This window comes from Salmo trutta, chromosome 1, assembly GCF_901001165.1.
Source record: "Salmo trutta chromosome 1, fSalTru1.1, whole genome shotgun sequence".
Classification (NCBI taxonomy): domain Eukaryota; kingdom Metazoa; phylum Chordata; class Actinopteri; order Salmoniformes; family Salmonidae; genus Salmo; species Salmo trutta.
The window spans coordinates 77,808,140-77,833,018 of NC_042957.1; the positions used below are offsets into that span (position 1 = coordinate 77,808,140).

General features: G+C 42.5%; 2 protein-coding genes across 2 annotated transcripts in view; both read right to left on the reverse strand.

The window, feature by feature from the left end:
- The window catches only part of arhgdig (Rho GDP dissociation inhibitor (GDI) gamma), a 53,041-nt gene extending 44,148 nt beyond the window's left edge, over positions 1-8,893 (reverse strand). The window contains exon 1 of the mRNA XM_029776262.1: positions 8,737-8,893. The gene's annotated coding sequence lies outside the window, so the exon portion shown is untranslated. The remainder of the gene's footprint in view (positions 1-8,736) is intronic.
- Positions 8,894-20,268: 11,375 nt separating this feature from the next.
- LOC115208319 (H(+)/Cl(-) exchange transporter 7) overlaps positions 20,269-24,879 on the reverse strand; it is an 82,903-nt gene continuing 78,292 nt past the window's right edge. Inside the window, exon 25 of the mRNA XM_029776273.1 lies at positions 20,269-22,984. Within this exon, the coding sequence (XP_029632133.1) occupies positions 22,898-22,984 (87 nt within the window). The 3' untranslated portion in view covers positions 20,269-22,897. The remainder of the gene's footprint in view (positions 22,985-24,879) is intronic.

Here is a 24,879-nt window from a genome sequence, read left to right on the forward strand (position 1 = left end):
GTCTATGTCATGTATAACACCTGGTCAGTCTATGTCATGTATGTCATGCATAACACCTGGTCAGTCTATGTCATGTATAACACCTGGTCAGTCTATGTCATGCATAACACCTGGTCAGTCTATGTCATGTATAACACCTGGTCAGTCTATGTCATGTATAACACCTGGTCAATCTATGTCATGTATAACACCTGGTCAGTCTATGTCATGTATGTCATGTATAACACCTGGTCAGTCTATGTCATGTATAACACCCGGTCAGTCTATGTCATGTATAACACCTGGTCAATCTATGTCATGTATAACACCTGGTCAATCTATGTCATGTATAACACCTGGTCGGTCTATGTCATGTATAACACCTGGTCAGTCTATGTCATGTATAACACCTGGTCAGTCTATGTCATGTATGTCATGTATAGCATGTCATGTATGACACCTGGTCAGTCTATGTCATGTATAACACCTGGTCAGTCTATGTCATGTATAACACCTGGTCAGTCTATGTCATGTATAACACCTGGTCAGTCTATGTCATGTATAACACCTGGTCAGTCTATGTCATGTATACCACCTGGTCAATCTATGTCATGTATAACACCTGGTCAGTCTATGTCATGTATACCACCTGGTCAGTCTATGTCATGTATACCACCTGGTCAGTCTATGTCATGTATAACACCTGGTCAGTCTATGTCATGTATAACACCTGGTCAGTCTATGTCATGTATAACACCTGGTCAGTCTATGTCATGTATACCACCTGGTCAATCTATGTCATGTATACCACCTGGTCAATCTATGTCATGTATAACACCTGGTCAGTCTATGTCATGTATACCACCTGGTCAGTCTATGTCATGTATACCACCTGGTCAGTCTATGTCATGTATACCACCTGGTCAGTCTATGTCATGTATAACACCTGGTCAGTCTATGTCATGTATAACACCTGGTCAGTCTATGTCATGTATTACACCTGGTCAGTCTATGTCATGTATGTCATGTATAACACCTGGTCAGTCTATGTCATGTATAACACCTGGTCAGTCTATGTTATGTATGTCATGTATAACACCTGGTCAGTCTATATCATGTATAACACCTGGTCAGTCTATGTCATGTATAACACCTGGTCAGTCTATGTCATGTATAACACCTGGTCAATCTATGTCATGTATACCACCTGGTCAGTCTATGTCATGTATAACACCTGGTCAGTCTATGTCATGTATGTCATGTATAACACCTGGTCAGTCTATGTCATGGAACGAGCAGGTTTTCCTGATGTTTTGTACACTCAGTGTATATTTAAGCAATGTAGGCCAGAGGAGGTGTGGTATATGGCCGTTCTTAGACACAACGCATCACAGAGTCTACAGCCTGGATACAGCCCTTAGACGTGGTTTATTGACCATATACCACAAACCCCCGATGAGCCTTACTGCTATTATTAACAGGTTACCAATGTAATGAGACCAGTAAACAAGTCATTTAGTTTCATACCCATGTTATATTGTCTGATATACCACGGGTTTCAGCCAATCAGCATCCAGGACCAAAACTACCCGGATTATAAAAATATTTATATATTTTTTTGATACTGACATTTCTCATTCTGATATTTCTTAATTTCCTGTATTTTGTGTGTATTGTTTTGTATTGCTAGATATTACTACACTGTTGGAGCTAGAAAACGCAAGCATTTCGCTGCACCTGCGATAACATCTGCAAATATGTGTATGCAACCAATAAAACATTGATTTGGGTAGAAGTTTCCTCTAGCAGGCACAGATCTAGGAGCAGTTTACACTCACCAGAACCTATGTTCACTTTTCCTGACAAAGAAAGCAAACTTTGTTTGTCCTGTTGCTAGGATACCAATGTCCACCAGTGAGTAATGGGATGTCTATGTAATAAACCAAAGTCATGTAGGAGATACATCTCTATAATGTGTATATAGATAACTGGGATTAATGATGTGGCTTACTGCCAACCATAACCATGCCACTGTACTGATGGTCAGATAGGGGTTAATGAACTGGTTTAAGGAGTATCAGGGGCTGGTATAGAGGGGTGGTCAGATAGGGGTTAATGAACTGGTTTACGGAGTATTAGGGGCTGGTATAGAGGGGTGGTCAGATAGGGGTTAATGAACTGGTTTACGGAGTATTAGGGGCTGGTATAGAGGGGTGGTCAGATAGGGGTTAATGAACTGGTTTAAGGAGTATTAGGGGCTGGTATAGAGGGGTGGTCAGATAGGGGTTAATGAACTGGTTTAAGGAGTATTAGGGGCTGGTATAGAGGGGTGGTCAGATAGGGGTTAATGAACTGGTTTAAGGAGTATTAGGGGCTGGTATAGAGGGATGTGAGGCGGGTCATATTAAGACAAACACACACCTAATGGATGGAGAACAATAATTCTCCAGGACTGTAAGTCTGTTTGTAGGCCTGTTCAGTGAGGATGGTGAGAGAGTGAGAAGCTGATCTGACTTGTTCTTCTGTTAGCTACAGTTCAGGAGGAAATGAAGATGCCAAAAAAAGATTCTCAAAAGGAGCGGAAGACACACACACAGATTTAACAAATAATATGGTGTATTCTCTCTCACAAACGCACGCAGGCACACACACACACACACATGCAGGCACATACACACACGCAGGCACACACACGCCGGCACGCACACACATGCGCACACACACACATGCAGACACACGCACACACACAGGCACACACACACACACGCACGCAGGCACACACGCACGCACACAGGCAGGCACGCACACACATGCACGCACACACACACACACGCAGGCACACGCAGGCACACACACACACACGCAGTCACGCACACTCATGCTGACTCAAAAGAGGAAGACAGACCAACATTTCTCAACAATGGGTTGATCAACAATATTAACTTGTAGTTTCATACCAACTGCCAACAGAAAAGACTAACGTATTATTACTGGATATAATAAGTTATTAGTTATTATATATACTTATCATAGTAAGATGATCATTTATTATCAACTCTAGGATCAGCTGAACTACAGCTCTAGGATCAGCTTCCCCCCAATACTAACCAGAACTACAGCTCTAGGATCAGCCTCCCCTCCCCTCCAATACTAACCTGAACTAGAGATCTAAGATCAGCATCCCCTCCCCCCAATACTAACCTGAACTAGAGATCTAAGATCAGCTTCCCCTCCCCCCCAATACTAACCTGAACTACAGATCTAAGATCAGCATCCCCTCCCCCCCAATACTAACCTGAACTACAGATCTAGGATCAGCATCCCCTCCCCCCAATACTAACCTGAACTAGAGATCTAGGATCAGCTTCCCCTCCCCCCCCAATACTAACCTGAACTAGAGATCTAGGATCAGCATCCCCTCCCCCCCAATACTAACCTGAACTAGAGATCTAGGATCAGCATCCCCTCAATACTAACCTGAACTAGAGATCTAGGATCAGCATCCCCTCCCCCCAATACTAACCTGAAGTAGAGATCTAGGATCAGCTTCCCCTCCCCCCCAATACTAACCTGAACCACAGATCTAAGATCAGCATCCCCTCCCCCCCCAATACTAACCTGAACTATAGATCTAGGATCAGCATCCCCTCCCCCCCAATACTAACCTGAACTAGAGATCTAGGATCAGCATCCCCTCAATACTAACCTGAACTACAGATCTAGGATCAGCATCCCCTCCCCCCAATACTAACCTGAACTAGAGATCTAGGATCAGCTTCCCCTCCCCCCCAATACTAACCTGAACTAGAGATCTAGGATCAGCATCCCCTCCCCCCAATACTAACCTGAACTACAGATCTAAGATCAGCATCCCCTCCCCCCAATACTAACCTGAACTAGAGATCTAGGATCAGCTTCCCCTCCCCCCAATACTAACCTGAACTACAGATCTAGGATCAGCATCCCCTCCCCCCAATACTAACCTGAACTAGAGATCTAGGATCAGCTTCCCCTCCCCCCAATACTAACCTGAACTATAGATCTAGGATCAGCATCCCCTCCCACCAATACTAACCTGAACTAGAGATCTAGGATCAGCATCCCCTCCCCCCAATACTAACCTGAACTAGAGATCTAGGATCAGCTTCCCCTCCCCCCAATACTAACCTGAACCATTAGAGGACAGAACATAAAACTGACCTTAGATCAGTGTATCTAGGAGCTACTTCATATTACTCCCTCCACACTTCCAGCGATGAAATGTGTCCCAAAATTCGATCCTGCTATTCCTCTATATTGTGAACTACTTTTGACCAGATGCAGGATCCTATGGAACCAGGTCAAAAGTAGTGCACTATATAGGGAACAGAATGCCATTTGGAGCGCAGATCTCGCCAACCTGATATTTCTGACCAGCGTTCAACATCAATAATGTAAGATTATTCAGATGAATAATAAATAGTCCCTATGAATCAATATTTAATGATGGTGAATATTTGCTTTAAAGCCAATCTGTTTAATCTATCTGTGTCTACACTCAGGCGGTGGTCAGAGGCCGTGCCCTAAATGGCAACCTATTCCCTTTTTAGAGCACTACTTTGGCACCCTATTCCCTGTATAGTGCACTACTTTGTCACCCTATTCCCTATATAGTGTACTACTTTTTCACCCTATTCCCTTAGGATGCAGGCAGAGTGCTGATGTCAGTTTTAACTTCTCTAGGGTAGGGGGCCTTGCATTTGGAATAGTGAACCTAACACGCGAACAAAATGGAGGAATTTTGACATAAAGATGAACTTTATCGAACAAAACAAACATTTATTCTGGAACTTGGATTCCTGGGACTGCATACCGATGAAGATCATCAAAGGTAAGTGAATATTTATAATGTAATTTTTGTCATTTCTGTTGACTCCAAAATGGCGGGTATCTGTATGGCTTGTTTTGATATCTGAGCGCTGTACTCAGATTATTGTAAAATTTGCTTTTTTGAAATCTGACACAGTGGTTGCATTAAGGAGAAGTGTATCTATAATTCTTTGAATAACTGTTGAATATTTTATCAACGTTTATGATGAATGTTTCTGTAAATTGATGTGCTAATTCACCGGAAGTTTTGGGAAGCAAAACATTTCTGAACATTACACGCCAATGTAAAATGGGGTTTTTGGATATAAATATGAACTTAATCGAGCAAAACATACATGTATTGTGTAACATGAAGTCCTATGAGTGCCATCTGATGAAGATCATCAAAGGTTAGTGATTCATTTTAGCTCTGTTTCTGGTTTTTGTGACGCCTCTCCTTGCTTGGAAAATGGCTGTGTGGTTTTTCTTGTCTCGGCGCTGTCCTCACATAATCTAATGTTATGCTTTCACCATAAAGCCTTTTTGAAATCGGACAATGTGGTTGGATTAACGAGAACTGTATCTTTAAAATGGGATATAATAGTTGTATGTTTGTAGCGTCCCACATACCCCAGAGAGGTTAATGCCCTCTAGGCCTGGGTGCTGGTTAAACACCTACGTAGGGATGGCACCCATCTAGGGTGCTGTTTAACCTCCCTGGGCAAGGTGGGACGTTTGCGTCCCACCTAGTCAACAGCCAGTGGAATCGTGTGGCGCGAAATACAAATACCTCATAAATGCTATAACTTCAATTTCTCAAACATATGACTATTTTACACCATTTTAAAGACAAGACTCTCGTTAACCTGTTGGGGCTAGGGGGCAGTATTTACACGGCCGGATAAAAAACGTACCCGATTTAATCTGGTTACTAATCCTACCCAGTAACTAGAATATGCATATACTTATTATATATGGATAGAAAACACCCTAAAGTTTCTAAAACTGTTTGAATGGTGTCTGTGAGTATAACAGAACTCATTTGGCAGGCAAAAACCTGAGAGATTCCTTTACAGGAAGTGGCCTGTTTGACCATTTATTTGCTTTCTTTGACATCTCTTCCAAAAACTCAGGATCTCTGCTGTTACGTGACACTTCCCACGTCTCCAATGGGCTCTCAGAGCCCGGGAAAAACCTGAATGACGTAATTCAAAGCCCTGGCTGAAACACACGAGAGCTTTTGCTAAGTGGTCTATCAGCAGACAAAAGACGTGACCTGCCCGCCCCCGCCTTTCGGTTTTTCCCTCAGTTTACAGACACGCAGATTCCCGGTCGGAATATTATCGCTTTTCTACGAGATAAATTGCATAAAAATTGATTTTAAACAGCGGTTGACATGCTTCGAAGTACGGTAATGGAATATTCAGAATTTTTTTGTCACGTTATGCGCCATGCGGCGACCGTGATTTACCATTCTGATAGTGTCTAGAATGCACGAACAAAACGTCGCTGATGGAACATAACGATGGATTATTTGGGAGAAGAAAAATTGGATTACCTTTTGCTGTTCTTCGTCAGAATGCACTCCCAGGACTTCTACTTCAACAACAAATGTTGTTTTGGTTCGAAATAATCCATAGTTATATTGAAATAGCTCCGTTTTGTTCGTGCGTTGAGGTCAGTATCCGAAGGGTGACGCGCGGGCGCATTTCGTGACAAAAAAAATCTAAATATTCCATTACCTTACGTCGAAGCATGTCAAACGCTGTTTAAAATAAATTTTTATGCAATTTTTCTCGTAAAATAGCGATAATATTCCAACCGGGCGACGTTGTATTCGTTCAAAGAGAGAAAGAAAAACATGGAGTCCTCTTGTGCACGCGCACTCCAGTGTCAGTGTTCCCTGCCTGACCACTCACAAAAACTCCTGCTTTTTTTGCCCAGAGACTGCAGAGCTCTCATTCCACTTTCTGGCGCCTTCTGAGAGCCAATGGAAGCCTTAGAAAATGTCACGTTAGCAGCAGAGATGCTGTATTTTTGATAGAGATGCCCTAGAAGGACAACAAATTGTCAGACAGGGCACTTCCTGCATGGAATCTTCTCAGGTTTTGGCCTGCCATATGAGTTCTGTTATACTCACAGACACCATTCAAACAGTTTTAGAAACTTTAGAGTGTTTTTTATCCAAATCTGCTAATTATATGCATATTCTCGTTTCTGGGTAAGAGTAGTAACTAGTTTAAATCGGGTATGTTCTTTATCCGGCCGTGAAAATACTGCCCCCTAGCCCTAACAGGTTAAACACCTACGTAGGGATGGGACCAATCTACGGTGCTGGTTAAACACCTACATAGGAATGGGACCCATTTAGGGTGCTGGTTAAACACCTACGTAGGGATGGGACCCATCTAGGGTGCTGGTTAAACACCTATGTAGGAATGGGACCAATCTAGGGTGCTGGTTAAACACTTCTGTAGGGATGGGACCCATCTAGGGTGCTGGTTAAACACCTACGTAGGGATGAGACCCATCTAGGGTGCTGGTTAAACACTTCTGTAGGGATGGGACCCATCTAGGGTGCTGGTTAAACACCTACGTGGGGATGGGACCCATCTAGGGTGCTGGTTAAACACCTACATCAGGATGGGACCCATCCAGGGTGCTGTTTAAACACCTACGTAGGGATGGGTCCCATCTAGAGTGCTGGTTAAACATCTACGTGGGGATGGGACCAATCTAGGGTGCTGTTTAAACGTGTAGGGATGGGACCAATCTAGGGTGCTGGTTAAACATCTAGGGATGGGACCAATCTAGGGTGCTGTTTAAACGTGTAGGGATGGGACCAATCTAGGGTGCTGTTTAAACGTGTAGGGATGGGACCAATCTAGGGTGCTGTTTAAACGTGTAGGGATGGGACCAATCTAGGGTGCTGGTTAAACATCTAGGGATGGGACCAATCTAGGGTGCTGTTTAAACGTGTAGGGATGGGACCAATCTAGGGTGCTGTTTAAACGTGTAGGGATGGGACCAATCTAGGGTGCTGGTTAAACATCTAGGGATGGGACCAATCTAGGGTGCTGTTTAAACGTGTAGGGATGGGACCAATCTAGGGTGCTGGTTAAATGTGTAGGAATGGGTCTCAAACGGATCAATAATCGATCAAGAACCAAGAAAAAAAATGAAAATCTCCAATGTAAAGCCAAAAAGGGAGGCTACCATTATGTCAGATGGGGAAATGCGCGTTGAAATCAATTTTTAGCTGCCCAAATTATTAGATGGCCTTTACTGAAAATATCATTGTGGACCAGATTGATAAACTCTCCACACTATTTAATGTTCCTGCACTGGGGATTCACCCTCTTCAGAGAATCATTTTGTAATTTATTTGCAGAAAGACGTTGTTTTTCCGTTCGTTCGCGAACGACTCATCACTAGCCATTAGAGCAAGGCAGGGTCTGCTGACAGTCTCTGGTTCAGACTCTACTTGTTCCTCCACCTAAATCACTACCTAAGCCTGACCTCAATAGAGAGATGAGTGTAGGCCTACACTTAATAAGTAGGGGAGAACGTTTGCTATAATTTAGAGCAACATTTAAAAAGGGGTCACTGTGTAGACTAGTGTAGGCCTAGCTCCTTCCCAAAAAGTTTTCTGTATCTGATGTCTTTCAAAAGTACAAAAACTGTTTACAGATAGGCCCACGGCAGGCTTTTTGATGTCAGGTGCTTTCCCTCATCTTTATCAATGCGCGCAAAATCATCTATAGACAATCAACGCGCATGAAATGACCAAATCTCTCTGCAACTGCGTCAATCACCCGACAATTTACCACGGAAACTCATCAAACCTACACGCAAAACAACAAACACAACATTATACTCTTGCATTAGATGATAAATGATTACTCTTACCTTTTTAGCAAAGGACAATTGTTCTGTAAAACTTTACTTGCGCAGAAATAAAACTATTTCTCTTGCGTCTCTATCTCTCACTCTCTCTGAGCAGGAAATAAACGTATCTACCAATAAGATCGGTACACACGAAATGACACCAGTCTTTTTTTTACATCCGTTACTTCGTTACTGATGTCTTCTGTAGCTGTACACTTCTCGTGGTGTCTTTGTTCAACCTGGTCTCAGAGCATTTCGTATTATTATTTACGCAAATCCGAGATAGTCTCTTTTGTATGATATGTTATGTATGTATTATTTTGTGGATGTCCATCACCCATTTAGTATGATATTTTACAAATTACAATTTTCATTATAATGTTACGAATTTGAAAAACATACAATATGTTACGAAATTACAAAACACGTATGATAGTTCACGAATTGCAATTAGTATTATGTTATGTTACGAATTGCAGAACTTGGGTAACAAAGCTGAAAAAAACATATGATATGTTACAAATTGTAGGTATTTGGCTAATGTTAGCTAGCTCGCTAACGTTAGCTAGGCTAGGGTTAGGTTAAATGGTTAAAGTTAAGGTTAGTTAAAAGGGTCAAGGTTAGGTTTAGGGGAAGGGTTAGCTAACATGTCAAGTAGTTTAAAAGTAGCAAAAAAAGTAGTAAGTAGTTGAAAAGTTGCTAAAGTTGCTAAACATAACGTATCATACTAAATGGAGTGTCTCGTTTTTACGTAAAGAATAATATGAAATGCTCTGAGACCAGGTTGCATTGTTTGTTGAGGAGACGTTAAATAAAGCAGGGTTGTTCTCTCTAGGGGGAAACTAGTACTATCCCTTGTTTGACAGAATAAGTTGTGCCTAACTGGAGACCGTACTTTGGTCAAGGTGTCCAACTGGAGACAGCACTTTGGTCAAGGTGTCCAACTGGAGACAGTACTTTGGTCAAGGAGTCCAAGTGGAGACAGTACTTTGGTCAAGGTGTCCAACTGGAGACAGTACTTTGGTCAAGGAGTCCAAGTGGAGACAGCACTTTGGTCAAGGTGTCCAACTGGAGACAGCACTTTGTCAAGGTGTCCAACTGGAGACAGCACTTTGGTCAAGGTGTCAAACTGGGGACAGTACTTTGGTCAAGGAGTCCAAGTGGAGACAGTACTTTGGTCAAGGTGTCCAACTGGAGACAGCACTTTGTCAAGGTGTCCAACTGGAGACAGCACTTTGGTCAAGGAGTCCAAGTGGAGACAGCACTTTGTCAAGGTGTCCAACTGGAGACAGCACTTTGTCAAGGAGTCCAAGTGGAGACAGCACTTTCTGCATATTGGCGATAAGGAAGGGAAATGGGGGGGAATTAGCCATTGTTAGGATTGTGATTTTGGGATGAATCTCGTGTCAGGTAAAGAAGCAGTGTGGAGATGTTATATGTGCGTCAACCTGGGGTCTGTGACAATAGATAATGTACACTTTGATAACAGGCTTGAAAGGGAATGCAATAGAGTAGACTAGACATGAGACCGGGGACATTATTTACAGTCTATTTCCAGTGTCCACATCACCAACAAACTAACATGGTCCAAACACACCAAGACAGTCGTGAAGAGGGCACGACAAGGCCAACTCCCCCTCAGGAAACAAAAAAGATTTGGCATGGGTCCTGAGATCCTCAAAAGGTTCTACAGCTGCAACATCGAGAGCATCCTGACCGGTTGTATCACTGCCTGGTACGGCAATTGCTCGGCCTCTGACCTCAAGGCATACAGAGGGTAGTGCGTACGGCCCAGTACATCACTGGGGCAAAGCTGCCTGCCATCCAGGACCTCTATACCAGGCGGTGTCAGAGGAAGGCCCTAAAAATTGTCAAAAACCCCAGCCACCCCAGTCATAGACTGTTCTCTTTACTACCGCATGGCAAGCGGTACCGGAGTGCCAAGTCTAGGACAAAAAGGCTGCTGCTACTCTCTGTTTATCATATATGCACAGTCACTATAACTATACATTCATATACATACTACCTCAATTGGACCAACCAACCAGTGCTCCCGCACATTGGCTAACCGGACTATCTGCATTGTGAGCTCCCCCCCTCTTTTTACACTACTGCTACTCTCTGTTTATCATATATGCATAGTCACTTTAACCATACCTACATGTACATACTACCTCAATCAGCCTGACTAACCCGTGTCTGTATGCTACTGTATATAGCCTCGCTGCTGTAATTTTTCACTCTTTTTACTGTTGTTTTTATTTCTTTAACTACCTATTGTTCACCTAATAACGTTTTTGTACTATTGGTTAGAGCCTGTAAATAAGCATTTCACTGTAAGGTCTACACCTGTTGTATTCGGCGCACGTGACAAATAAACTTTGATTTGATTTGATATGTCTGTAGGCCTACCATGCAGCAAGTGGATAGGAGTGAATATACTCTAGATAATGACACCAACTGTATAGCATTGATCCTATCTATTCTACCTATTTATATGTCTGTACCATGCATCAAGTGAATATAATATAATATAGATAATTACACCAACTGTATAGCATTGATCCTATCTATTCTACATATTTCTATGTCTGCACCATCCATGAAGTGAATATAATAATTTAATTTACTCTAGATGACACCAACTGTATGGCATTGATCCTATCTATTCTACCTATTTATATGTATGTATCATTCACCAAGTGAATATAATAGAATTTACTCTAGATGACACCAACTGTATGGCATTGATCCTATCTATTCTACCTATTTCTATGTATGTATCATTCACCAAGTGAATAGAATTTACTCTAGATGACACCAACTGTATGGCATTGATCCTATCCATTCTACCTATTTCTATGTATGTATCATCCACCAAGTGAATAGAATAGAATTTACTCTAGATGACACCAACTGTATGGCATTGATCCTATCTATTATATCTATTCCTATGTCTCTACCATCCATCAAGTCATTCAGACTGAGTTCTGGTCATCTTACTTTTAGGTAGTACTGCCACCTAGTGGAGGGAGAGGAGAGACGGGAAGTCGGAGAGGAGAGACGGGGGAGAGGGAGAGGAGAGACGGTGGCAGATAGGGAGAGGAGAGACGGGGGGATAGGGAGAGGAGAGACGGGGGGGATAGGGAGAGGAGAGACGGGGGGGATAGGGAGAGGAGAGACGGGGGGAGGGAGAGGAGAGACGGGGGGGAAGAGGGAGAAGAGAGAGTGTGTGTGTGTGTGTGTATGTGTCCCTTCTCCTACCCTTATCTGAGCTCACAGATAAAGAGAGGGAGAGAGCGGAGGAGGGAGCGGAGGAGTGAACAGAGGGAGACATGAAAGACTGGAGAAACGCTGAGACGGGAGAAAAACCTTACCCTGGGGCATGGCATAGATCACACACACACACACACACACACACACACACGGCAACGCTTCTGAGCAGAAGTATGAGAAATGGCCAAAACGTGTGTGTGTGTGTGTGTGGAGGCGGTGGTTGTAATTACATGTCTCAGGTCTTGTTGAATCAGGTCTTTTCTGGAAACACATTCCTGGTTCTCTGCCATTTGGGAGCAGGTGTGTATATACGTGTGTGTGTGTGTGTGTGTGTGTGTACATACAGTACCAGTCAAAAGTTTGGATTCAAGGTTTTTTCTTTATTGTTACTATTTTCTATATTGTAGAATAATAGAAGACATCAAAAGTATGAAATAACACACATGGAATCATGTAGTAACCAAAAGAAAGTGTTATTAAACAAATGAAAATATATTTTATATTTGAGATTCTTCAAAGTAGCCACCCTTTGCCTGGATGACAGCTCTGAAGACTCTTGGCATTAGAGATGTAGAAGGTCATTGTCACGTCTGTCTGAAGAATGGGACCAAAGCGCAGTGTGTGTATCGTTCCACATTTTATTATAACTGTGAAACTATGCAAGACATACAAATAAACTAATGAACAAAACAACAAACCGTGACGAAGAGGTGCAACATACACTAACTCAAAATAATCTCCCACAACTCCTAGTGGGAGAAACAACAACTTAAATATGATCCCCAATTAGAGACAACGATGACCAGCTGCCTCTAATTGGAGATCATCCCCCCCCAAAAATAGAAATACAACAACTAGAACCCCACATAGAAATACATAAACTAGACAAAACCCCAACAAAGAAACTAGAACCAACATAGACATAAATAAACTAGACAAAACCTCTGTCACGCTCTGACCTACTCTACCATAGAAAAATAAAAGCTTTCTATGGTCAGGACGTGACAGTACCCCCCCCAAAGGTGCGGACTCCAAATGCACAACCCCAAACAACAACAAAAACAGGGAGGGTTAGGGTGGGTGTCTAATGTCGGTGGCGGCTCGTGTGCAGGACGAAGAACCTTCACATCCTGCGGATCCTCCTGCATCGGAGGCGGTTCTGGTGCGGGATGAAGAACCTTCACATCCTGCTTATCCGCCAGCATAGGAGGCGGCTCCGGTTCGGGGCATAGCCCCTGCTCTGCCAGCTGATCCCTCCGCTTTCGTGTCACCGGACCGCGGATCGTCGCCAGAGGCTCCGGACCGCGGGCCGTCTCAGGATGCTCCGGACCGCGGGCCGTCTCAGGAGGCTCCGGACCGCGGGCCGTCTCAGGAGGCTCCGGACTGGGAACTGTCGCCGGAAGCCCTGGACTGGGAACTGTCGCCGGAAGCCCTGGACTGGGAACTGTCGCCGGAAGCCCTGGACTGGGAATGCGCACTGGAGGCCTGATGCGTGGGGCTGGCACAGGTGGCGCCAGACTGGTAACACGCACCTCAGGGCGAGTGCGGGGAGCAGGAACAGGACACACCGGACTGGAGAGACTCACTGAAGGCCTAGTGCGTGGAGCCGGGACAGGTGGCCCCAGACTGGTGACACGCACTTCAGTGCGAGGAGGAGGCACGGGACTTACTGGGCTGTGAAGGCGCACTGGAGACCTGGTGTGTATAGCCGGCCTCAATTGTACCGGAACTTTAACACACTTCTCAGGATGAGTACGGGAAGCTGACACAGGTGGCATTGGACGACTAACACGCTCCTCAGGGCGAATGCCGTGTATACTATGCCAAACCAACAGCTCTCTCTCTTCACTCTCCTCCAATTTATCTGACAATTCCCTCAACGGACTCTGACTCACCCCAATATTCCTCTTTGCTCTCCGACTCGTCCCTCGGCCTCGCCGACCAACCCATGTGCCCCCCCCCAAAAAAAAAATATTTGAGGTTGCTTCTTGGGCTTGCGTTGTTGCCATGCTAGTTCCTTGTAGCGTCGCCGTTCTTCTCTCGCTGTCTCCGCCTGCTTGCCTTGATGGTATAACGCCTCGTAATATCGCCGTTCTGCTCTCACTGCTTCAATCTCCTCCTTTGGACGGCGATACTCCCCGGGCCTTGTCCAGGGTCCTGCCCCATCCAGGATTTCCTCCCAGGTCCAGTCCTCCTGACCACGCTGCTTGGTCCGTTGGTGGTGGGAGATTCTGTCACGGCTGTCTGAAGAATAGGACCAAAGCGCAGCGTGTGTATCGTTCCACATTTTATTATAACTGTGAAACTATGCAAGACATACAAATAAACTAATGAACAAAACAAACCGTGACGAAGAGGTGCAACATACACTTACTCAAAATAATCTCCCACAACTCCTAGTGGGAGAAAGAACAACTTAAATATGATCCCCAATTAGAGACAACGATGACCAGCTGCCTCTAAATGGAGATAAACCCCAACATAGAAATACAACAACTAGAACCCCACATAGAAATACATAAACTAGACAACAACAAAAAACATAGAAAAAAGAAACTAGAACCTACAGAGACATAAATAAACTAGACAAAACCCTCTGTCACGCCCTGACCTACTCTACCATAGAAAAATAAAAGCTTTCTATGGTCAGGACGTGACAGTCATGGCATAGGGGTTCACACAAGTGTGCTAAAATCCATTTATATCACTTTTATTTAGTCATTAATTAGTAAGTAATACTTAAATGATAAGTCTAGTTGTCTTATTTTAATGATTTAAATAAAATATGGGGGGGGGGTGTTGCACATGTCACCATTAATATCCGCACTATGAGGAGATCTGATGTAAAGTCCCTCTTTTTAACTCACCTGCACATTCATTTCCTTTGTTCTTTCTTTGTTGGCCCTTTTCCATACAATCCTTTACTGTATGTACAATTGTACTAAATATTATTTGAATAATGTAAGATTTTAAATCCCAACAGTCTTTAAAATTACATTCAGGAGCAAAAGGTTTTCAATAGTTGTTTTTAAATTCATACAAAAAAAATATTAATTGGAATTTAACATTGGAATAACATTTAATAACAATAACTTAATAAACTCAGTGTAACATTGATGTGGCAACTCTCTTATGCTCTGCTATTGGACGATTCTAATTCGTACATAGGTCACAAATAAAGCTGTCCCCAGTAAAAATGTGAACACAACACGAGCCCACGTCCTGCACTGCTCACACCTAATCCAGTCCCCACCTGTGACTGAAAACAGGGGGACAGATGCCAGTTGAAAAGCTCTCTCAAAAACGTAGCTGTATTATCTGTATTATCTAGCTGTATTGGGGCAGCAGGTAGCCTAGTGGTTAGAGCGTTGGACTAGTAACCGAAAGGTTGGAAGTTCAAATCCCTGAGCTGACAAGGTAAAAACCTGTCGTTCTGCCCGTGAACAAGGCAGTTAACCTGCTGTTCCTAGGCCGTCATTGAAAATAAGAATTTGTTCCTAACTGACTTGTCTAGTTAAATAAAGGTAAAATGACATAAAATGCTAATGTAAAAGGCTATAAAGTGACATTACCTCTAAACCTATCAGTCACTAGTGGAAACATTTACAACTGCAATGTTACGTTATCTTTTTAATGTATTTTACCTCAGACGATCTGGTAGTAAGGTTGCTAGCTAGCACTCTTAGCAGCTAATGCTAACTAGCTAGCATTTACCGCTAGTGAAGTTGCTAACTAGTAATTTAGCAGAAACTATCCCTAACGGTGCTGTCATTGTCTAAATACCAGGTAGAAACACATGTATAACCATAAAGGGGTAACTAACCAGGAGGGGAGGGGGGTGGCAAGTTGCCCCCAACACACTCATCCAACATATTACTACTTTACAAAAAAAATGATCTATATTTTTCTCTCTAAAAAAGTGGATTATTTATCTACTTGTATATATTTTTTAAACTATTATAGATCTAACTTCATTGGAATATGTACAAGTACTAAATTGTTTGTTGAGCAAGAGCAGTGGCAGCCAGGAAAAGTGTTGGGAAAATAATTTGGTGACATCTTGTGGTGTTAATGTGAATTACAGGTGGAGGGGGCTAGTTACCCCTTTAGTACCCTAAACAACATTTCGTTGTATTAAATCATTATGGTCTATAAATTGCGCATGTTGGCTTTGACTTACTTAGAATTAAATACAAATGAAACAAACAATAACTTATTAGTGCCTTTGAATTTAATTTCAGAATTCATTCTTAGAACCAGGATTTTGGCCAGTCTGTCTGCAGGCTCATGTGATGGTGACTGGAGAGCAGGACAGCAGTGGAGAACGTCCTCTCCTCACTTTCAGAGCCACTGGGGATGATAAACACCCTTTTGGCCACTCTATCCAGGCTGGGCAGAGATGCAGAGTTATTTTATCTATAGGCAGGCCTAAAGGCTTTTAGGCAAAACAACCCAATCAAAACAGAAAGCTCCTTGAACATGGGAATATGCCAGGTCTATTGGGCCAAAACAAATTATGGCCGATTGTACATATAATATAACAAAAATGAAAATGTTTAAGAGATTGGATTTTTTGTTTATAAATACTTAAATGCTACAACGACACACTTAGTTATCTAAGTACATCATCATGCTTTCAGGATAGGTGTCTTTTCAGATTCCACAATGGTTCTTTAGTTGTGGACACGACATCACCACACTGCCTCTCTTCTTTAGTTGTGGACACTACATCACCACACTCCCTCTCTTCTTTAGTTGTGGACACTACATCACCACACTGCCTCTCTTCTTTAGTTGTGGACACTACATCACCACACTCCCTCTCTTCTTTAGTTGTGGACACTACATCACCACACTCCCTCTCTTCTTTAGTTGTGGACACTACATCACCACACTGCCTCTCTTCTTTAGTTGTGGACACTACATCACCACACTCCCTCTCTTCTTTAGTTGTGGACACTACATCACCACACTGCCTCTCTTCTTTAGTTGTGGACACTACATCACCACACTCCCTCTCTTGCTCTTGGTCCTCATCTTTGTAAGTCTCCTTGATTAAGCACCTGTGTGTTTTATCAGTCTTTTTATTAAAATATTTAGCGAACTCCATGACAGCTAAAGCAAGGGGCTATAGCAGACTGCAATGCTGGGCAGGGCCCTCGCTACTGGAGCGAAATTAGAGGGTGGAGAAGGCCGATGCTCCAGCCTTTGGGAATCTCACTCCGGGCTCCATACAAATTGGGCACGTTCCGCTCACCTATTCCATCCAAGAATGAAACGCTCTGAACCGACAATCTGACAGCGCTCTGAATTTCCAAACACACAGAGCGCGCTCTGACACTCCAGAATGAATTTACAAACACACAGAGCGCGCTCTGACACTCCAGAATGAATTTACAAACACACAGAGCGCGCTCTGACACTCCAGAATGAATTTATAAAACACACAGAGCGCGCTCTGACACTCCAGAATGAATTTATAAAACACACAGAGCGCGCTCTGACACTCCAGAATGAATTCACAAACACACAGAGCGCGCTCTGACACTCCAGAATGAATTTATAAAACACACAGAGCGCGCTCTGACACTCCAGAATGAATTTATAAAACACACAGAGCGCGCTCTGACACTCCAGAATGAATTCACAAACACACAGAGCGCGCTCTGACACTCCAGAATGAATTCACAAACACACAGAGCGAGCTCTGACACTCCAGAATGAATTTATGAACACACAGAGCGCGCTCTGACACTCCAGAATAAATTTATGAACACACAGAGCGTGCTCTGACACTCCAGAAAGAATTTACAAACACACAGAGCGCGCTCTGACACTCCAGAATAAATTTATGAACACACAGAGCGCGCTCTAACACTCCAGAATAAATTTATGAACACACAGAGCGTGCTCTGACACTCCAGAATGAATTCACAAACACACAGAGCGCGCTCTGACACTCCAGAAAGAATTTATGAACACACATAATTACAAATAATTTGTAGACTGCGAATTGACCACAGATATATTTGACTAAAACATAATAATTTCAAACTTTGCTTACATTTGTGTATGATCACGTCTCTCTATTATGAATGGGAATACTTGGGAACAAATTTCCAAAATGTAAATAAATTGTAGCTGATATCCTGGTAAAAAAAATATACAAATGCATATACAGGGAGTCCTCTAAAATGAATGTGATTAAACATAACCTGCTCAGACAAGACAATGTTACCGGTCTATAGTCAGTAGTGTTTCTATAGTCAGTAGTGTTTCAGGAGTGTTTCTATAGTCAGTAGTGTTTCTATAGTCAGTAGTGTTTCTATAGTCAGTAGTGTTTCAGTAGTGTTTCTATAGTCAGTAGTGTTTCTATAGTCAGTAGTGTTTCAGTAGTGTTTCTATAGTCAGTCGTGTTTCTATAGTCAGTAGTGTTTCTATAGTCAGTAGTGTTTCAGTAGTGTTTCTATAGTCAGTAGTGTTTCAGTAGTGTTTCTATAGTCAGTAGTGTTTCAGGAGTGTTTCTATAGTCAGTAGTGTTTCTATAGTCAGTAGTGTTTCTATAGTCAGTAGTGTTTCTATAGTCAGTAGTGTTTCAGTAGTGTTTCTATAGTCAGTAGTGTTTCTATAGTCAGTAGTGTTTCAGTAGTGTTACTATAGTCAGTAGTGTTTCAGGAGTGTTTCTATAGTCAGTAGTGTTTCTATAGTCAGTAGTGTTTCAGGAGTGTTTCTATAGTCAGTCGTGTTTCTATAGTCAGTAGTGTTTCTATAGTCAGTAGTGTTTCTATAGTCAGTAGTGTTTCAGTAGTGTTTCTATAGTCAGTAGTGTTTCTATAGTCAGTAGTGTTTCAGTAGTGTTTCTATAGTCAGTAGTGTTTCAGGAGTGTTTCTATAGTCAGTAGTGTTTCTATAGTCAGTAGTGTTTCTATAGTCAGTAGTGTTTCTATAGTCAGTAGTGTTTCAGGAGTGTTTCTATAGTCAGTAGTGTTTCTATAGTCAGTAGTGTTTCTATAGTCAGTAGTGTTTCAGTAGTGTTTCTATAGTCAGTAGTGTTTCTATAGTCAGTAGTGTTTCAGTAGTGTTTCTATAGTCAGTAGTGTTTCAGGAGTGTTTCTATAGTCAGTAGTGTTTCTATAGTCAGTAGTGTTTCAGGAGTGTTTCTATAGTCAGTAGTGTTTCTATAGTCAGTAGTGTTTCAGGAGTGTTTCTATAGTCAGTCGTGTTTCTATAGTCAGTCGTGTTTCTATAGTCAGTCGTGTTTCTATAGTCAGTCGTGTTTCTATAGTCAGTAGTGTTTCAGTAGTGTTTCTATAGTCAGTAGTGTTTCTATAGTCAGTAGTGTTTCAGTAGTGTTTCTATAGTCAGTAGTGTTTCTATAGTCAGTAGTGTTTCAGTAGTGTTTCTATAGTCAGTAGTGTTTCAGTAGTGTTTCTATAGTCAGTAGTGTTTCTATAGTCAGTAGTGATTCTATAGTCAGTAGTGTTTCTATAGTCAGTAGTGTTTCAGTAGTGTTTCTATAGTCAGTAGTGTTTCTATAGTCAGTAGTGTTTCTATAGTCAGTAGTGTTTCAGTAGTGTTTCTATAGTCAGTAGTGTTTCAGTAGTGTTTCTATAGTCAGTCGTGTTTCTATAGTCAGTCATGTTTCTATAGTCAGTCGTGTTTCTATAGTCAGTAGTGTTTCTATAGTCAGTAGTGTTTCTATAGTCAGTAGTGATTCTATAGTCAGTAGTGTTTCTATAGTCAGTAGTGTTTCAGTAGTGTTTCCTGTCACTTCATGATCTGGGACATTGGTTCTTATACTTTAAACCTTACAAGACATTTTAAGGTTAATGGCCTTAAAATGTAGCTTTGTTTTGAAATATATCTTTTTGAGATTTATTGAGGTGTGTGTTTTACACCTCCTGCTGTCTATTAAATATGAACTACTTCCTTATTGACTTCAGATTGCTCTGTGCTGCTGAACGGTTTTTGTCCTTCTTGTCATTCTGCCAGTCCCTTGATTTATAGTGCAGTATAACATGCTTTTGTCATCTGTTTGGCCTTGTTGTCTTAACCACATGGAGTAATGGCATGTGGAACAACGAGAACGAGAGTCAGAGATTCAATAACGCAGTAAATCACCTGCTGGGTCCAACATGTAGAATCGTCAAGAAAATGTATAGAAAATGGGGGCCAATATTGGTTGGTCAGAGGCGATAGGACAGACCCCCGCTGCTGATCACAGTTGGTCTGCAACTCCCAGCGGTGCGTTTTCTCTTTAAGAGACAACATGAGGCAGATAGTAATACATGACTTTATTAGTTCACAAAACGGCCTTTTCAAATAGTTACAAAACAGGACATCATCTTTACTGAGCATCTAGAACTGTACAAAAACAAACTAAACAAGCAAGAGACAGTAAACCTACATCCCAAATGGCACCCTATTCCCGACATAGTGCACTACTTCTGATCAGAGCCCTACATAGGGAATAGGGTGCCATTTCAGACGCAGCCTAAATCATCCAGTGACCGAGGCAAAGTGTCAAAACAACAGAGGATTAAAAGAAAAACAACTGATTTTAAATCATGTCAAAAAAGTCTCGAAAAACGAGTTGATTTGCTGATTCCACATCTGAGGGTTTGGAGTCAATTGTAAATCTGAATGACCAACATCACAAAGAATAAACCAGGGGGTCCAATCTAACCCTACAGCTGCAGGTTTCTGTTCCTACTGTAACAACTCATTCAACTAATCAAGGTCTTTATTATAGAAATGCTATCAATTATTATTTATTCATTTTAGATTGATTAGTTGAAGCAGGTTCCGTTAGCGCTTGGCTGGAACAAAAGCCTACACTAACAGCAGGTCGCCTGACGACTCAAACTGAATTCTTCCACTGCTTTATGTTCCCTGCATACTTCAGTCTGAGACTACCATCGTTGAAGTAGTTTGTGGTGATGTCAAAATGAGGGCTGTTGTACAAAACAAAGTCATCAGCGATTGGATCATCTCTAACCAATCAGAGTATCAAAACGAAGCTATAGCAACATGTGTTCTGGCTCTGGTCCCAGAAACCGATGGGTTGGACCAATCAGACGGTCTAGTATGGATTTCCATTCTAGAAATCGTCGGGGAGTTTGGGTAACCAGGCAATACAGCAGACCTTTTGTAGAGACGATTAGTCATCCCTGTTTAAAATGATTCAGCCGGGTTGCCAGGCCCGTCTCTGCACTAGCCAGCTTCTGCAGACAGTCACAACAAACATATCTGGCATCCTGGCTAGCAATGACTGACACACCAACTGAAATTCAAACAGACCATCTGTATCCCAAATGGCACCCTATTCCCAATATAATGCACTACTTTTGACCAGAGCCCACCCTGTCTGTATGTTGTCATTCAGATGGACATATGTTTTCACATCAGGGAAACACAGCGTCGGTTTTTACATTCATCATGTAAATGTAGATGTTTCTATAGTAGGAGGTCAGAGTGCAAAACATCTAGAGAAAATAATAAATAGTCTGTGTCCCAAATGGTACCCTACGAGAGACACAGACACAGAGAGCGAAAGACACAGAGACAGACAGAGAGGGAGTGAGACAGACAGAGACACAGAGAGCGAGACAGACAGAGAGAGGGAGAGAGACAGACAGAGAGAGTTATATAGTGAACTATATAGGGTTCCATCTAGAACACAAGCAGAGTTCTGGGTCGGTACCGTAACATCACTATACAGGCAGTAGTATATAATGAGGGTCCAGAGTAGGCTTGGCTGATAAACCGTATACCGCCGTATTTCAGAATACCCCCGGCATGATTTTCCATACCGTAAAATGTTTAAAATAATAGGAATTTGAAATGGTGTCCTTTGTGTGCACTCCTGGTAGTACCGTACGCCCCAGTACGGTACAGAAACAGTATGAAAGTGTGGATACCGCCCAATCCGAGCCCAGAGGTCTCCCTGGTTATGTCAGGAGAAACCCCTGGCCATGTTGTATAGACGGTCAAAATAACCTTCATTTCAATCCCACAACCACTGTGGTCCTGCTACGAAAGCTACAGATCTCAACAGCCCCACTTAGTGGACGCAGACGATCACTGCAGGCCAACTGTTAGCAGGAGGGATCAATGAATAACAATTCATTCTATTCATTTCAATACATTCATTCTAATTCCACGTTGTGAAACATCCACAAAGTACAAAATATACCTGCAATTCTGACCTCATGTCATTTTCTACTGAATGAAGTCTACAACAGAAAACAAAGGTTTGTAGTCTGTAGCTCAGCAGCATCTCCCAGTGGTCTACGGACTCTACTTTAAAACAGGTCCAGAATAAATAAAAGCTTCCTCCTTCTTTCACACAGTGCAAAACAGATTAATCAACAGGCTTAAGGTGTTGTGTCAGCGAGTCTTCATCAAAGGGCCAGAACGTGAGCGCCAACAGGTATAATGCATTATAGTGCATCTATAGGAGCCCTTATAATGCTTTGTAAACTCAGGACGTCATAATGGCTTTCGATAAGGCCACTAATCAACAAACTCAAAACGGCTGTCAGCAACAAGTCAGGATCATTATGAAACGACAGACATTAGCTCATCTTACAAGTCTAATGAAGCATTATGACTGCGATATGATGCATTATAGCCTTGTTGAGCAAGCAGAGAGAGAAACGCTGTAGAGCTGTAGATGTTATGGTGAAAGTCAGACAGACTGTTTTGGCATCGGTGATTGACAAGGACCCTCTGACCTCTGACCTCTAACCAATGGGAGCATCAGAATGCATAGATGGGGGTCTCACAGGTAACTAGGCAACAGGTGACCACTGTAGTCTCTCGGTCGTGGGTGTGTGTGTGTGTGTGTGTGTGTGTGTGTGTGTGTGTGTGTGTGGTAGTAGTAATAATAATAGTAGTATGTGTATCATGTCTGAGCCAGTTGCATCTCCTCCAGTCCGTGCTTCCCCAGGTGGTAACGAGCCAAGTCCTTCCTAGTCACCAGACCCACAACCTATAGAGAGGAGAGACAGGTTATACCAGACCTACAACCTATAGAGAGACAGGTTATACCAGACCTACAACCTATAGAGAGGAGAGACAGGTTATACCAGACCTACAACCTATAGAGAGACAGGTTAAACCAGACCTACAACCTATAGAGAGGAGAGACAGGTTAAACCAGACCTACAACCTATAGAGAGGAGAGACAGGTTATACCAGACCTACAACCTATAGAGAGGAGAGACAGGTTATACCAGACCTACAACCTATAGAGAGACAGGTTATACCAGACCTACAACCTATAGAGAGGAGAGACAGGTTATACCAGACCTACAACCTATAGAGAGGAGAGACAGGTTATACCAGACCTACAACCTATAGAGAGGAGAGACAGGTTATACCAGACCTACAACCTATAGAGAGGAGAGACAGGTTATACCAGACCTACAACCTATAGAGAGAAGAGACAGGTTATACCAGACCTACAACCTATAGAGAGAAGAGACAGGTTATACCAGACCTACAACCTATAGAGAGAAGAGACAGGTTATACCAGACCTACAACCTATAGAGAGAAGAGACAGGTTATACCAGACCTACAACCTATAGAGAGGAGAGACAGGTTATACCAGACCTACAACCTATAGAGAGAAGAGACAGGTTATACCAGACCTACAACCTATAGAGAGACAGGTTATACCAGACCTACAACCTATAGAGAGACAGGTTATACCAGACCTACAACCTATAGAGAGACAGGTTATACCAGACCTACAACCTATAGAGAGACAGGTTATACCAGACCTACAACCTATAGAGAGAAGAGACAGGTTATACCAGACCTACAACCTATAGAGAGACAGGTTATACCAGACCTACAACCTATAGAGAGACAGGTTATACCAGACCTACAACCTATAGAGAGACAGGTTATACCAGACCTACAACCTATAGAGAGGAGAGACAGGTTATACCAGACCTACAACCTATAGAGAGACAGGTTATACTAGACCTACAACCTATAGAGAGAAGAGACAGGTTATACCAGACCTACAACCTATAGAGAGACAGGTTATACCAGACCTACAACCTATAGAGAGAAGAGACAGGTTATACCAGACCTACAACCTATAGAGAGGAGAGACAGGTTATACCAGACCTACAACCTATAGAGAGGAGAGACAGGTTATACCAGACCTACAACCTATAGAGAGAAGAGACAGGTTATACCAGACCTACAACCTATAGCGAGACAGGTTATACCAGACGTACAACCTATAGAGAGAAGAGACAGGTTATACCAGACCTACAACCTATAGAGAGAAGAGACAGGTTATACCAGACCTACAACCTATAGAGAGGACAGTTATCCAGACCTACAACCTATAGAGAGAAGAGACAGGTTATACCAGACCTACAACCTATAGAGAGAAGAGACAGGTTATACCAGACCTACAACCTATAGAGAGGAAACACAGGTTATACCAGACCTACAACCTATAGAGAGGAGAGACAGGTTATACCAGACCTACAACCTATAGCGAGACAGGTTATACCAGACCTACAACCTATAGAGAGACAGGTTATACCAGACCTACAACCTATAGAGAGAAGAGACAGGTTATACCAGACCTACAACCTATAGAGAGAAGAGACAGGTTATACCAGACCTACAACCTATAGAGAGAAGAGACAGGTTATACCAGACCTACAACCTATAGAGAGACAGGTTATACCAGACCTACAACCTATAGCGAGACAGGTTATACCAGACCTACAACCTATAGAGAGAAGAGACAGGTTATACCAGACCTACACCTTAGAGAGAAAGGTATACCAGACCTACAAACCTATAGAGAGACAGGATAAACCAGACCTACAACCTATAGAGAGGAGAGACAGGTT